This window comes from Dreissena polymorpha, chromosome 9, assembly GCF_020536995.1.
Source record: "Dreissena polymorpha isolate Duluth1 chromosome 9, UMN_Dpol_1.0, whole genome shotgun sequence".
NCBI lineage: Eukaryota > Metazoa > Mollusca > Bivalvia > Myida > Dreissenidae > Dreissena > Dreissena polymorpha.
The window spans coordinates 103,355,560-103,369,655 of record NC_068363.1 but is presented as its reverse complement, the minus strand read 5'-3'; the positions used below and the strand labels follow the sequence as shown (position 1 = coordinate 103,369,655).

The 14,096-nt window shown below is 36.2% G+C and overlaps 1 protein-coding gene across 1 annotated transcript in view; it reads right to left on the bottom strand.

The window, feature by feature from the left end:
- LOC127844581 (coiled-coil domain-containing protein 102A-like) overlaps window positions 1-12,818 on the bottom strand; it is a 28,283-nt gene extending 15,465 nt beyond the window's left edge. The window contains exons 1-4 of the mRNA XM_052374948.1: window positions 12,712-12,818; window positions 10,022-10,779; window positions 1,535-1,643; window positions 94-210 (exon numbers count right to left, since the gene is read on the bottom strand). Coding sequence (XP_052230908.1) covers window positions 94-210; window positions 1,535-1,643; window positions 10,022-10,755 — 960 coding nt within the window. The 5' untranslated portion in view covers window positions 10,756-10,779; window positions 12,712-12,818. The remainder of the gene's footprint in view (window positions 1-93; window positions 211-1,534; window positions 1,644-10,021; window positions 10,780-12,711) is intronic.
- Between the last annotated feature and the right edge of the window lie 1,278 nt (window positions 12,819-14,096).

Genomic DNA, 14,096 nt, shown 5'->3' with positions numbered 1-14,096 from the left:
AAGTGTCAACGAAAAAGTCACTTTTTGAAAACACACAAAATGTCCTACAACAAATACAAATGATTTTACAGTATATTATTTAGTGTCATGTACCTCCACTCTCAGTTCACTGAGTCTCCTGTCCATGCTTGACCTTGACGTCTGCTCATCCTGAAGGTCAGAGGTCAACCTTCCAAGGTCATCCTGGTGTTGCTCCTTAACCCTCTCCAGCTGCAAATGTCAAGTACAAGTACAAGTTTTATTGTGTCTTTTTTCAATGAATAGTCGCATATTCACTGCATGAAATGTTTGTTATGAAGTACACATATATTAAACTACATATTAGTATTTGTAGATACAAATTTTACTAAGTGATATCACACCATTGTGTCCTCACATGGCTTTTTAAGAATATTTCTTTGTCATCGAAACATACATGTGTATGGTTGATATTTGATTAAGATGCTGTTTTCTTTCCAAATAACGCTGTTACAACTGCCTCTTGTGAAATCTTGAAAGCAATAGTGTGCTATCAACATAATGTGTTTATTGATATGTAGTACATTATGTCTTCCTCTGACTATTTACTGATCTAGCCCTAACCCTGAAAGTCTTGGCGATGGCATTTATCAGCAATGCGTAATTGTACCTGGACCAAGGGGTATGTCTTTATTTCGTATGAACATGCAGAGCGTGGTACACATTTCCTTTCACTGTTAAGTGTAACATCCTACATGTACACTCAACAGACGCAGTGATGTTGCCAATGTTCCAGGAGATTATGCTCAAATCAGCTAAAGGAATATTGTGTATGTATTCATTTCGGTCTACTGGCATTATGTAAAGATCATTGAAGGTGAAAGCTGGGTTAACAGCTTCAAAAAACATGCCATGATAACAGTAACATTTCCCAAATAGTAAATAATGGGGATAATCATACACTGACTTATTGTTGTCATAACTTTTTTCATAAATTTAAACAAGTAAAAATTTTATTCAAAATAGACAGAATCAAAGCATAACTCAAATCTGAATAGAATCTCAGCATGAAGTATGAAAGTGTCATACAAACACCTGAACATTCCTTATAATTCTTTTTTTACCTGCATACTTTTGCAACTTGCTTAAAAATGCATAAAACATGAGCCTCATTTTGGAAAAGGCTACGTTATGTGTAGTCCCAGATTAGCCAGTGCAGGTCGCTTCTCTGCACAGGCTAATATAGGGGTGGTAATCCAGAAGCATCTTAAGTTAAATTTTATTTGTATCCTTAAATTGAGAATTTTTCATAAATGTTTCATTTCATACTGCAATAGTTAGGCATCGAGAATTGTATCAAAATAACATCATTATGTCAATGTTATTTGAAGAATACCAAAAAACATGCATGTCTTTATTTAGCAAACAAATACAAAACATTGCAATTTTGAACTTAAGTGAAAATATTTAAGAAATGACTTTGAAGTTTCTGGAATACGACCTCTGGCCCAGGCCAGCTTCCCCCAGTGATCCAGCCCCCATGAGTACAGGCCAAGAACTTCCCTGCCAGCTGTACCTGTATTTCCAGTTCCTGTTTGGACTGTTTGAGCTCCTCATATCTTACTCGCAGACTCGCTAGCTCATGTCTGACGTCCTCCAGGGATCTCACTAGCTGGGTCTTCTCTCTGTGGCAAAACAACACAATATGAGCTTTGTTCTGCAAAACAACACAATATGAGCTTTGTTCTGCAAAACAACACAATATGAGCTTTGTTCTGCAAAACAACACAATATGAGCTTTGTTCTGCAAAACAACACAATATGAGCTTTGTTCTACAAAACAACACAATATGAGCTTTGTTCTGCAAAACAACACAATATGAGCTTTGTTCTGCAAAACAACACAATATGAGCTTTGTTCTACAAAACAACACAATATGAGCTTTGTTCTGCAAAACAACACAATATGAGCTTTGTTCTGCAAAACAACACAATATGAGCTTTGTTCTGGGAAAACTGGGCTCAATGCATGTGCGTAAAGTATCATCTCAAATTAGCCTGTGTATTCCGGATAGGCTTATCATGGTCGACACTTTTGGCCTTAACTGATTTTTTGCTAAGAGGAGATTCCTTTATTAAAATCAATAAAATCTGAAAATGTCTTCCCTGGGTTGACGCTACATGTACGCAGACGCATTAACCCTTTCAGTGCGGGAACCGAATTTTAAAGGCCTTTGCAAACAGTTTGGATCCAGATGAGACGCCACAAAAAGTGGCGTCTCATCAGGATCCAAACTGTTTGCTTTTCTGATAGTATTCTTTAAAAGAAATTTGAAGAAAATGCTAATTTTAGAAATTTAGCAGACAACATTTTTGCAGAAGACAAATTTCCCAGCATGCAAAGGGTTAAGTCAAATATTCCCAGAATGTGGCTCATACAATGTCAACAGGTATACATTTATGTAGATACAGATTCAATTGTTTAACATGGACGTTAGCCAATGTTCAGAAAACATTTTTTATATGTTGTCAATAACAACAATGTTATAAAGCAAAACAAAATGTGAAGTAGATTTAAAAAAACTAATATTTGCATGTCTGTTTGTTTTTTTGAAATAGTTGTTATTGTTAATCAGGAATGTGTTTAATGTGTATTTTTTATGAAAACTAATACATGCTTATATTTCCAGCGATGAGTTTTGTTTTGGAAACAGTACCAGTAAATTTACTGTGCAAACTGGGAAAAATAAGTTTCAGCGCGCAATTTATTTGTGCACTTGCAGATAATGCACTTATAGAAAAAGATTGGCGCAAGTTTCCATTCTTTTGGGAATTTTCACAGCAATTGGGAATTATAAGATTTTTCCTGGATTGGGAAAGTGCCTTTTAATGGTACTGGGTACTTAATAAGGAAGAAAAAATCACTGACTTTTTTTTACTAATAATATATGTATACATTTGTAAGACTGCAATTTAACTTGATGATTATTTTCAATAAATCTTTATTATAGTCAAGGCCTGACTGGATTTATAACACAGACACCAGCAAGAGGTCTAGAAGATTAGCATGCCTTTTCTTTAAACAAGAGGGCCAAGATGGCCCTAGTTCGCTCACCTGAGAGAGTCCGTTCATTCAATCTTTACCTAATGTCAAACATGACCTAGATATTGACAAGACAAACATCCTGGTCAAGTTTCATCATTATTGAACCAAAACTCTGGCGTAGGGAGTGTTTTTGTTTTTGTAAGATTTGAAATGGTGACCTATATTTTGAGTTGACCCCCCCCCCCAAACATCAAACTTTGCTTACAATGATTTTGTATAATATAATGAAAATTTGGACAATCTAAGGGCAATAATTATGGCATTAATTATGTGATTTTGCTCATCATCAAACTTGACTGAGATCTTTCGGCAACTTTGATAAAGAATGCTTGAGAAATGTGAAAGCTAGAGTGTTTACAAACCAAATGTGGACGGACGGACAGACAGATGACAAAGACCAATCCTAAAATCTAACCTGAGCAATCAGGTGGGCTAAAAAGTGTGTTTCACGATCTGAGCCATTTTCCAACTTGTCCAAGAAATCAATAAAACCAATGTATTGACTAGTGTTCGATCACAAGGTTTCTCTCTTTAAGTCACTAAGGAAAACTGCCCAACCCCCCTAGCAGCCATGTTTATTGACCCATCAGGACCATTTGCAAACTTATCTGAGATATATATAAAACAAATCTATTCACCACGTTTCATGATGATTGGGCAAAAAATGTGACTTATAGAGTGTTCACAAGCTTTTTTTACTATATAAATATAAGAAAACTGCCCCCCCCCTGGCAGCCATGTTATTCAACTGACCGGAACCATTTTCCAACTCAACTCTCGTATCAAGAAAACAAATGTTCTGACCCAATTTCATGAAAATTGGGCAAAAAATGTGACTGCTACAGTGTTCACATGTTTTCACTATATACATATAGAGAAAAATGCCCCGCCCACTGGCCGCCATGTTTTTCCCCAATCTGGACCATTTTCACACTCTTCCGATATATCAATAAAAAAATGTTTTGATTAACTTTCATGATGGTTGGGCAAAAATTGTGACTTCTAGAGTGTTTACAAGGTTTCTCTATAGTCATATAAGGAAAACTGCCTCGCCCACTGGTGGCCATGTTTTTCAATGAACCGGAACCACTTTTGAACTCAACCAACATATCATTAACACAGACATATTGATAAAGTTACATGATGATTGGGCATTAAATGTAACTTCTACAGTGTTTACAAGCTTTTTTTATTTTGACCTATTGACCTAGTTTTTGGCTCAACATGACCCAGTTTCAAACTCGATCGAGATTTCATTTGGACAAGTCTTCTGACCAAGTTTCATGAAGATTGGCCAATAAATGTGGCCTCTAGAGTGTTTACGAACAAATGTGGACAGATGGACAACGGACAAAGACTAGTCACAAAAGCACACCTGAGCAATCAGATGAGCTAAAAACAAGAGCTGTCACCATAGGATGACATATGCCCCAAAAAAACCTTTGATAGAAGTTATAGCATTTTTCGAAACCTAAATGCAGATTTCGAAACCTAAACATGGACCCTAAGTTCAAGGTCAAGGTCACAGGGGTCAAAATTTGTGTGCGTATGGAAAGGCCTTGTCTATATAAACATGCATACCAAATATGAAGGTTATATCTCAAGGGACATAGAAGTTATGAGCATTTTTCGAAACCTAAACACAGATTTCGAAACCTAAACAAGGACCCTGACTTCAAGGTAAAGGTCACAGGGGTAAAAAATTGTATGCATATGGAAAGGCCTTATCCATATACACATGCATACCAAATATGAAGGTTATATCTCAAGGGAAATAGAAGTTATGAGCATTTTTCGAAACCTAAACGCAGATTTCGAAACCTAAACACGGACCCTAACTAAGGTAAAGGTCACAGGGGTAAAAAATTGTGTGCGTAAGAAAAGGCCTTGTCCATATACACATGCATACCAAATATGAAGGTTATATCTCAAGGGACATAGAAGTTATGAGTTACCATTTTTAAACTTTACACGCGTATCTAGGAAACAAAATACTGACAAAATTTCATGAAAATTGGGCCAAATATGTGACTTCTAGAGTGTTGACATGTTTTCACTATATACATATAGAGAAAAATGCCCTGCTTACTGGCGGCCATGTTTTTCAACCGATCTGGACAATTTTCGAGCTCGTTCGAGAAATCAATAAAACCAATGTTTTGACCAACTTTCATGATGATTGGGCAAAAATTGTGACTTCCAGAGTGTTTACAAGGTTTCTCTAAAGCCAAATAAGGAAAACTGCTCCGCCCACTGGCGGCCATGTTTTTCAACCGACCAGAACCACTTTTGAACTCAACCAACAAAGCATTAAGACAAACATTTTGACAAAGTTATATGAAGATTGGGCATGAAATGTGACTTCTACAGTGTTTACAAGTTTTTTCTCTTTTTGGACCTAGTGACCTAGTTTTTGACCCAGCACGACCCAGTTTCGAACTCGACCGAGATTTCATTGGGACGAAGCGTCTGAGCAAGTTTCATAAATATCAGACAATAAATGTGGCCTCTAGAGTGTTTACTAACAAATGTTAACTGACGGACGGACGGATGTACGACGGACAAAGACCGTTTTTTTTTCCTTATTTTTTATCGAGTGCACCGGGATTGTCTCCCATATGGCCATCGCCCCCAGAAAGACGTGTTAGTTGGTTACGGGGGAAAGTGCAAGATACAGGAGACACCCCGTTCCAGAGGTGACCCTGGGTCTTTTAGTGCCCGGTGTATAGCACCTAGTACACTGCACCTCGGTTTAACGTCTCATGCGAAAGACGAGTTAGTAGGTTAGGTGCAGCGGGGGATCGAACCAGCGATCTCTGGATTGTGAAGCCAGTGTGTTACCACTAGACCACGGATCAGCTACACCGGTTAAAATAGCTCACCTGAGCAATCAGGTGAGCTAAACAAGAGCACCGCCTTGCTGGTGCAGACCGCTCATCTATTTTTTTTTAAAGGTGTAGGGACCTATCTCATTTTCAATCACAAAGGAGGGAGGGGTGGAGTGGAGAGGGTTGTATAGTGTGGGGTGTGGTCATTTCTTACATTATCAAATTTATCTTCCAAAAATGCAAAAAAAAAATTTTTTTTTTGGAGGGGGGGAGGATTCTTGGGTGGGAGGGTTGGACGGTATTTCAAACATAAAATAATAAAAATAAATATTTGTGTTTTTCAACCATGTTTGAAAAAAACAAGAGATGCGTTTGTCAGAAACACAATGCCCCCTATTGCGACGCTTTGAAAAAAAAAATTGTGTTTTTTTTACCTTTGACCTTGAAGGATGACCTTGACCTTGAACTTACACCACTCAAAATATGCAGTGTTATGAGAACGCCGCTTTGAAATTATTTTTTTTTACCTTAGACCTTGAAGGATGACCTTGACCTTGAAGGATGACCTTGACCTTGAACTTCCACCACTCAAAATGTGCAGCTTCATGATAACACCGCTTTGATTTTTTTTTTACCTTTGACCTTGAAGGATGATCTTGACCTTGAAGAACAACCTTGACCTTGAACTTCCACCACTCAAAATTTGCAGCTTCATGAGAACGCCGCTTTGAATTTTTTTTGTTACCTTTGACCTTGAAGGATGACCTTGACCTTGATGGATGACCTTGACCTTGAAGGATGACCTTGACCTTGAAGGATGACCTTGACCTTGAACTTCCACCACTCAAAATGTGCAGCTTCATGATAACGCCACTTTGAATTTTTATATGTATTTTTTTTAACTTTGACCTCGAAGGATGACCTTGACCTTGAAGGATGACCTTGAACTTCCAGCACTCAAAATGAGCAGCTTCATGATAAGGCCGCTTTGAAATTATTTATTTTTTTACCTTTGACCTTGAAGGATGACTTTGACCTTGAAGAATGACCTTGACCTTCCACCACTCCAAATGTGCAGCTTCATGATAATGCCGCTTTGAAAATATTTTTTTTAACTTTGACCTTGAAGGATGACCTTGACCTTTTAGAATGACCTTGACCTTGAACTTCCACCACTCAAAATGTGCAGCTTCATGAGAACCCCGCTTTGAAATTATTTATTTTTCTTTTACCTTTGACATTGAAGGATGACCTTGACCTTAAAGGATGACATTGACCTTGAACTTCCACCACTCAAAATGTGCAGCTTCAAAGTTTTCGGACGGACAGACGACATATATTTGACAATTGACCTTGAAGGATGACCTTCACCTTCACCTTTCATCACTCAAAATGTTCAGCTCCATGTGATACACATGCATGCCAAATATCAAGTTGCCATCTTCAAAAGCAGGTTTTTTTCCCACTTTTCGGGAAGATAGCCCATGGCTTTGGAATTGGGAATTGTATCGGCATTTTCATGAAATTGGGAAAATAAATTCATTAGCCTTTTTTCCACAAGAAAAGTCCACAGATAAAGGAAATACTTAATTTGATATAACTCTTAATAATCATTCAAATTAAAAGAACAAAATCATATAATACTTTGTTAGATGTAATTGAATTAAAATTGAGATTAAATACTCATTAGACACTTCTTTCTAAAAAAAAAAAATTTTTTTTTTTTTGGAAATTGGGAATTTTTTGCCACATTTTTTAAAAAAGTATACTTTTTGGGATTGGGAACATAGCCAAATTTCGGCTATAAAATCGGGTAAAAAAAACCCTGAAAATTGAAACAGTAATGGCCAAAGTTAAAGTTCAACAGCTATATGCCACCCTACCGGGGACATAAAGATTTTTTTTTTGGGATGGGGGGGGGGGTATAGTGTGAGGGTGTGGTGGTCATTTATTAGATGATCTTTAATTTTTTTTTTAAATGGGGGGGATTGAAGGGGGGTTCGGGGAGGCGTGGGGGATGGTTTGGGTGGAGTCTATTGTGGTATGTCAGGTACGAGTTGTTTTGTCAAAGTATCAATCAAATCTAATCATAAAGAAAGAAGTTATGGCAATTTTAGCAAAATTTAATAATTTGACCTTGAAAGTCAAGGTCATTCAAAGGTCAAGGTAAAATTCAACTCGCCAGGTACAGTATCCTCATGATAGCATGAAAGTATTTTAAGTTTAAAAGCAATAGCCTTGATACTTTAGAAGTGAAGTGGATCTAAACACAAAATGTAACCATGTATTCAAAGTTACTAAGTCAAAAAAGGGCCATAATTCCGTCAAAATGACATTCAGAGTAATGCAACTTGTCCTGTACTGTCCCCTTATGATAGTTTGCAAGTGTTCCAAGTATGAAAGCAATATCTATGATACTTTAGGAGTAAAGTGGACCAAAACACAAAACTTAAATCAAATTTTCAATTTCTACATGTAAAGGGCCCATAATTCTGTCAAAATGCCAGTCAGAGTTACATAACTTTGCCTGTACAGTCCCCTTAAGATAGTTAGTAAGTGTTGCATGTATGAAAGCAATAGCTTTGATACTTTAGGAATAAAGTGGACCTAAACACAAAACTTAACCAAATTTTCAATTTTCTAAGTATAAAAAGGGCACATAAGTCTGTCAAAATTCCAGTCCGAGTTAAATAACTTTGCCTGCACAGTCCCCTTATGATAGTTAGTAAGTGTTTTCTAAGTATAAAAAGGGCACATTATTCTGTCAAAATGCCAGTCAGAGTTACATAACTTTGCCTGCACAGTCCCCTTATGATAGTAAGTGTTGCAAGTATGAAAGCAATAACTTTGATACTTTATAAGAAATAAAATGGACCTAAACACAAAACTTAACAAAGTTATCTAACTTTGCCTGCCCAGTCCCCTCATGATAGCAAGTAAGTGTACCAAGTTTGAATGCAATAGCATTGATACTTTCTGAGAAAAGTGGACCTAAACACAAAACTTAACCGAACCCCGACGCTGATGCTGACGCCAAGGTGATGACAATAGCTCTTTTATTTTTTCAAAAAATAGATGAGCTCAAAATGTGTTTTGTTGATTGTTTCATGACGACTGATTAAAACTAGACATTCAAGGAAGGACTAGTGCAATGTAGGTTTTTAATAATAAAACCAATAAGAAAATTATGTATATTTTGCTGTAAATTTGAAGATGTGTGCAAAATACAACTGGACTACTACTTTTTCCTTTTGGACTCCTTCTTTTTCCTTTTGGACTCCTACTTTTTTCTTTTGGACTCTTTTTCCAAGGAAGGAGTCCATGGACTCCTGTTTTAAAATCCTAGCGAGAGCCCTGTTAAACACAAAACTTAACCAAATTTTCAATTTTCTAAGTATAAAAAGGGCACATTATTCTGTCCAAATGCCAGTCAGAGATACATAACTTTGCCTGCACAGTCCCCTTATGATAGTTAGTAAGTGTTGCAAGTATGAAAGCAATAGCTTTGATACTTATGGAATAAAATGGACCTAAACACAAAACTTAACCAAAATTTTCAATTTTCTAAGTATAAAAAGGGCACATAATTCTGCCAAAATGCAAGCCAAAGTTATCTCACTTTGCCTGCCCAGTCCCCTCATGATAGTAAGTAAGTGTACCAAGTTTGAATGCAATAGCATTGATACTTTATGAGAAAAGTGGACCTAAACGCAAAACTTAACCGGACGCCGACGCCAAGGTGATGACAATAGCTCATTTTTTTTTCAAAAAATAGATGAGCTAAAAAGCTAAGTAAACAATACAGGGCTTGCATTAAATTTAGAATACTCTATTCTTAACTTCCTGGCTTCCACTTTTGAAAGTAATTTTAGGACATGACACTATGCCCTTAGTCTTTGCATTCTATAAATTGAAAAGAAATACATGTATATCAGTAATTTAAAGGTACCGGTTTTTATATTCCAAGTCATTCTATGCACAATGCCTATGTTTGAATAATTCACTAAAATAAGTTCATTCTTAAATAATTAAACTTAATTGCTGAAATTTTGAATGTCGAGTGACAAAATTTGAAAGTTATTTGCTTCAAAACCACCTTGAATTCAAGCCCTGCCCTTTGCCTACTTACTCCCTTTCTCCTGAGATTGTCTTTTGAGATTCATTCAGCCTCAGTTCCATTAGTGTCAGCTTATCTTCCTTCATACCAGGTCCACTTTCCTTGACTTTTCGCTCAAACTCATCTGGTGTTTGAGAACCAGAATCTTTCAATGGACTTTTTACTGGTGTTGTTTTCACTTTAGATTGCACACTCTCATCAGATAAATTTACCACTGCGTTTTCGGTAGTTCCTTCATGAACAATACCATGACCAACAACCGCAGAATTAGATGCAGAATTAGAGGTTAAATCTAATTTCTTTTCAACATTTTTGTCAGTGTTTGTTTTATTGCTGTTAACCAGTTCTTCTTTCTCTCTTTTTAGTGAGTTGTTTTCCTTAATCAGCAAGTCAAGCTTCCCTCTGAGCTGTCTATTCTCCTCTCGAGCCTTGTTCCTTTCATTTCTCACTTTACTCCACTTTTCTCTCCAGTTTGAAGTACAGTCCGACCACCAGCGCATTGTTTTCTCCATTTGTGATGCCCGTGCCCGGATTTCGTCCAATTCCCGCTGCTGAAGTTCGAGCTTGTCCTCAAGGTCGCTGTTAACGCTGTGTTGTTGGGGATGAGCATTCATCATGTGGTTACCATGGTTACCATCCATGGCTGGCAGGGGGGAGGGGGCTACTGGGAACTGGGGTCCAGGAGTGGCCCTTAGGTATGAGACATCCCCTTTGGGGCCTGGGCCCTGTGGTAGTTTCTGACTCATTATGTGTTTCCAGCTTATGCCAAACTGATTCAAAAAAGATATGAATAAATATAAAATAATCAGAGTGAATATAAGTAAACAAGCATGATGTGAACAAATTGTTTATTAAAAGAATGAAATTTATTACTTTTATATCCCTGAACACAAATGGGACTTAAACAAGGCCCTCCAGATTTCAAGGGCTTAGGCAAACACTCAACGTCACTATAAAAGCTAGGTGAGCTGTTCATATAGCAAGGCATTATAAATTCTACTGCAACTTATACCTCACACTATTTTACATAGTATTTTAAATGTGTGAGGATATTGTAGACACACTATCTGATGAAATACATGTAGTTACAACAAAGTTTAATCAGTTATCATAATTAAGTTGGTATCCATTTTGTCAATTTTGAGTTGTCTTAACAAGATTTTAAAAGATAATTCTTTCTACGTCATGCAATTAATACTGGTAAATGACAATTAACATATTACATCTGAGGAAAACTGAATGCCTTGTGTATGCATAATCATTAAAGCTTATATTTTCCCAACCAACTTAGCATATAATCTGTAATTTTTCACAAGGAACGTGCACTGATGCAGCGTCTACAGTTGTATTCTAGAAAACCAAAAATAGAGAGGAAATTCCACCCTCACTTGCCAGTTGGAAACATTATCAAATACCATGTTTATACATTTAAGATTTTAAGTTCAATTGTTTTACCATAAAAAACATAACATACCGTCAAGTCAGCGAAATACTATGGTAACTGCTGTAAAATTTAACAGCACTTTCCATAGTATTGCACTGACTTGACTTAAAAACTAAAATGGCTTTACATTGATACATCCACACTTTCCATGGGAATGCCATGACCTTGTACAACCTGATTTTCACTTGCTTTTAATCAAGATAAAGGATCAACACAAAAGACATGATCACTGTTTATTTGAAGCTATAATTTGTTTACGTCACGTTAACATAAAGATTCATAAGTGTATTTCGGCATAAAAACGTAATTTTGCTCATTTGAGAATTAAACAAAATGTTTACAGTTGTGTGTAATGAATTAAAGGATAATTTGTTTGAATGCTTTACGTGTCCAATAAACGTTTTGACAATATTATTATTAAGCATGAAATTCAAACTTTCCACAAGGATTGCACCAGGTTGCAATCATCAGTTTTCTTAGAAACTGGACAGGATTTCATAGTGGAGGTGTACATTGTAGGGTTCGATTAGAATGATAGGTATAACAAAGCCAACAAACTGCCACAAAACCATGCACTTATGGTAATTACGTTACACTAAGTCTGCATGATTTCAATGACGTTATTGACTGCCTACGACTGCTGTTGCTCATTCAAAGTGTAAGCTCACAGTGGTCAATATTTTTTAACACAACACTGCTCAGCCTTTTAGCGGGCTTAAGTTGGGTAAGTTAATTTCATTGACAAACAATCAGTTATCAGCTATATACATTTTCGGGACCGTCGATATCGATTTGATCTTTAGTAAATTCTCCTAGATATCACGTCCACTGATTTTCTGCACACATGCTGAAAATATGCAGGATCATTGGAAAAATTATGCTGCCTAGAATGGACACTGCTGATAAAATGCAGTAAACTACTACATGTATTCATTTCATGAAAGTTAATTAAAGTAAAAAAAAAACATTCAATAAAAATCAATATCTTGATGAATTTTATCTATATAACTTGGCATTGATCTTAATGTATGTATCAGATAAAATTCGAAATTTAATTGATTTTGTTTTAAGATCATTTCAAATCATAGATTGATTCACTCAAATAATAGTTCAATAGAGTTATATGAAGTGGTCGCGAAAATATGTGTTACTTTAAATATGTACGATTAATAGTATAGTATATCTTTCGTCAAACTTCTGTGATTTGCTAAATATATTTTGCTTGCTAATTAATGATAATATGTATTTAAAATATTACCTGAAATGGTAAATGCCACGGAAATTATAATGTCAAATTATTAGTGTTTGTGTTTTGCATTTCCCCCCAAGAGCCTATACTTTAGGATACAGTACACTCAACTCCAATGACCTTAGAAGCCAAAAAGTGTTATAAAAAGTCATGCACATACGGACATGCTGTTTATTGATACAATACAATATAATATGAATATATTTGTGTTGCTTTTTATTGATACAATACAATATAAGATGAATATATTAAGTTATATTGCAATGAAAAATACGTTTTTTAATTGCGCTTTATTATTAATGTGAAATTAAATGTGCTTATAGTAAATGGTAACAATGATACCTTGTCATTGTCGGGAAACATTTCCTGAACAGTTTCGTCATCAGTTTTCAACATACATGCATGGAAAATACATTTTCAATAAATGTAACCGTTATGCACTGGTTAATTGACGGGTTTGATCGGATGAATGGTCAATTGTTGATTGAGCCAGTTAAACAGGCCCGTACCCAGGCACTGGGCCCAGGGACCCGGCCCCCAAGCTGGCTGTCGAGTTATGTTTTTTAGCTCATCTATTTTTTGAAAAAAAATTATGAGCTATTGTCCTGTCATCACCTTTGCGTCGGCGTCTGCGTCGGCGTCCGGTTAAGTTTTGCGTTTAGGTCCACTTTTCTCAGAAAGTATCAATGCTATTGCATTCAAACTTGGTACACTTACTTACTATCATGAGAGGACTGGGCAGGCAAAGTAAGATAACTCTGGCATGCAATTTGACAGAATTATGTGCCCTTTTTATACTTAGAAAATTGAAAATTTTGGTTAAGTTTTGCGTTTAGGTCCACTTTTCTCAGAAAGTATCAATGCTATTGCATTCAAACTTGGAACTCTTACTTACTATCATGAGGGGACTGGGCAGGCAAAGTTAGATAACTCTGGCGTGCATTTTGACAGAATTATGTGCCCTTTTATACTTAGAAAATTGAAAATATTGGTTAAGTTTTGTGTTTAGGTCCATTTTATTCCGTAAGTATCAAAGCTATTGCTTTCATACTTGCAACACTTACTAACTATCATAAGCGGACTGTGCAGGCAAAGTAATGTAACTCTGACTGGCATTTTGACAGAATAATGTGCCCTTTTTATACTTAGAGAATTGAAAATTTTGTTAAGTTTTGTGTTTAGGTCCACTTTATTCCTACAGTATCAAAGCTATTGCTTTCATACTTGCAACACTTATTAACTATCATAAGGGGACTGTGCAGGCAAAGTTATGTAACTCTGACTGGCATTTGGACGGAATTATGGGCCCTTTATACTTAGAAAATTTGGTTAAGTTTTGTGTTTTGGTCCACTTTACCCCTAAAGTATCATAGATATTGCTTTCATACTTGGAA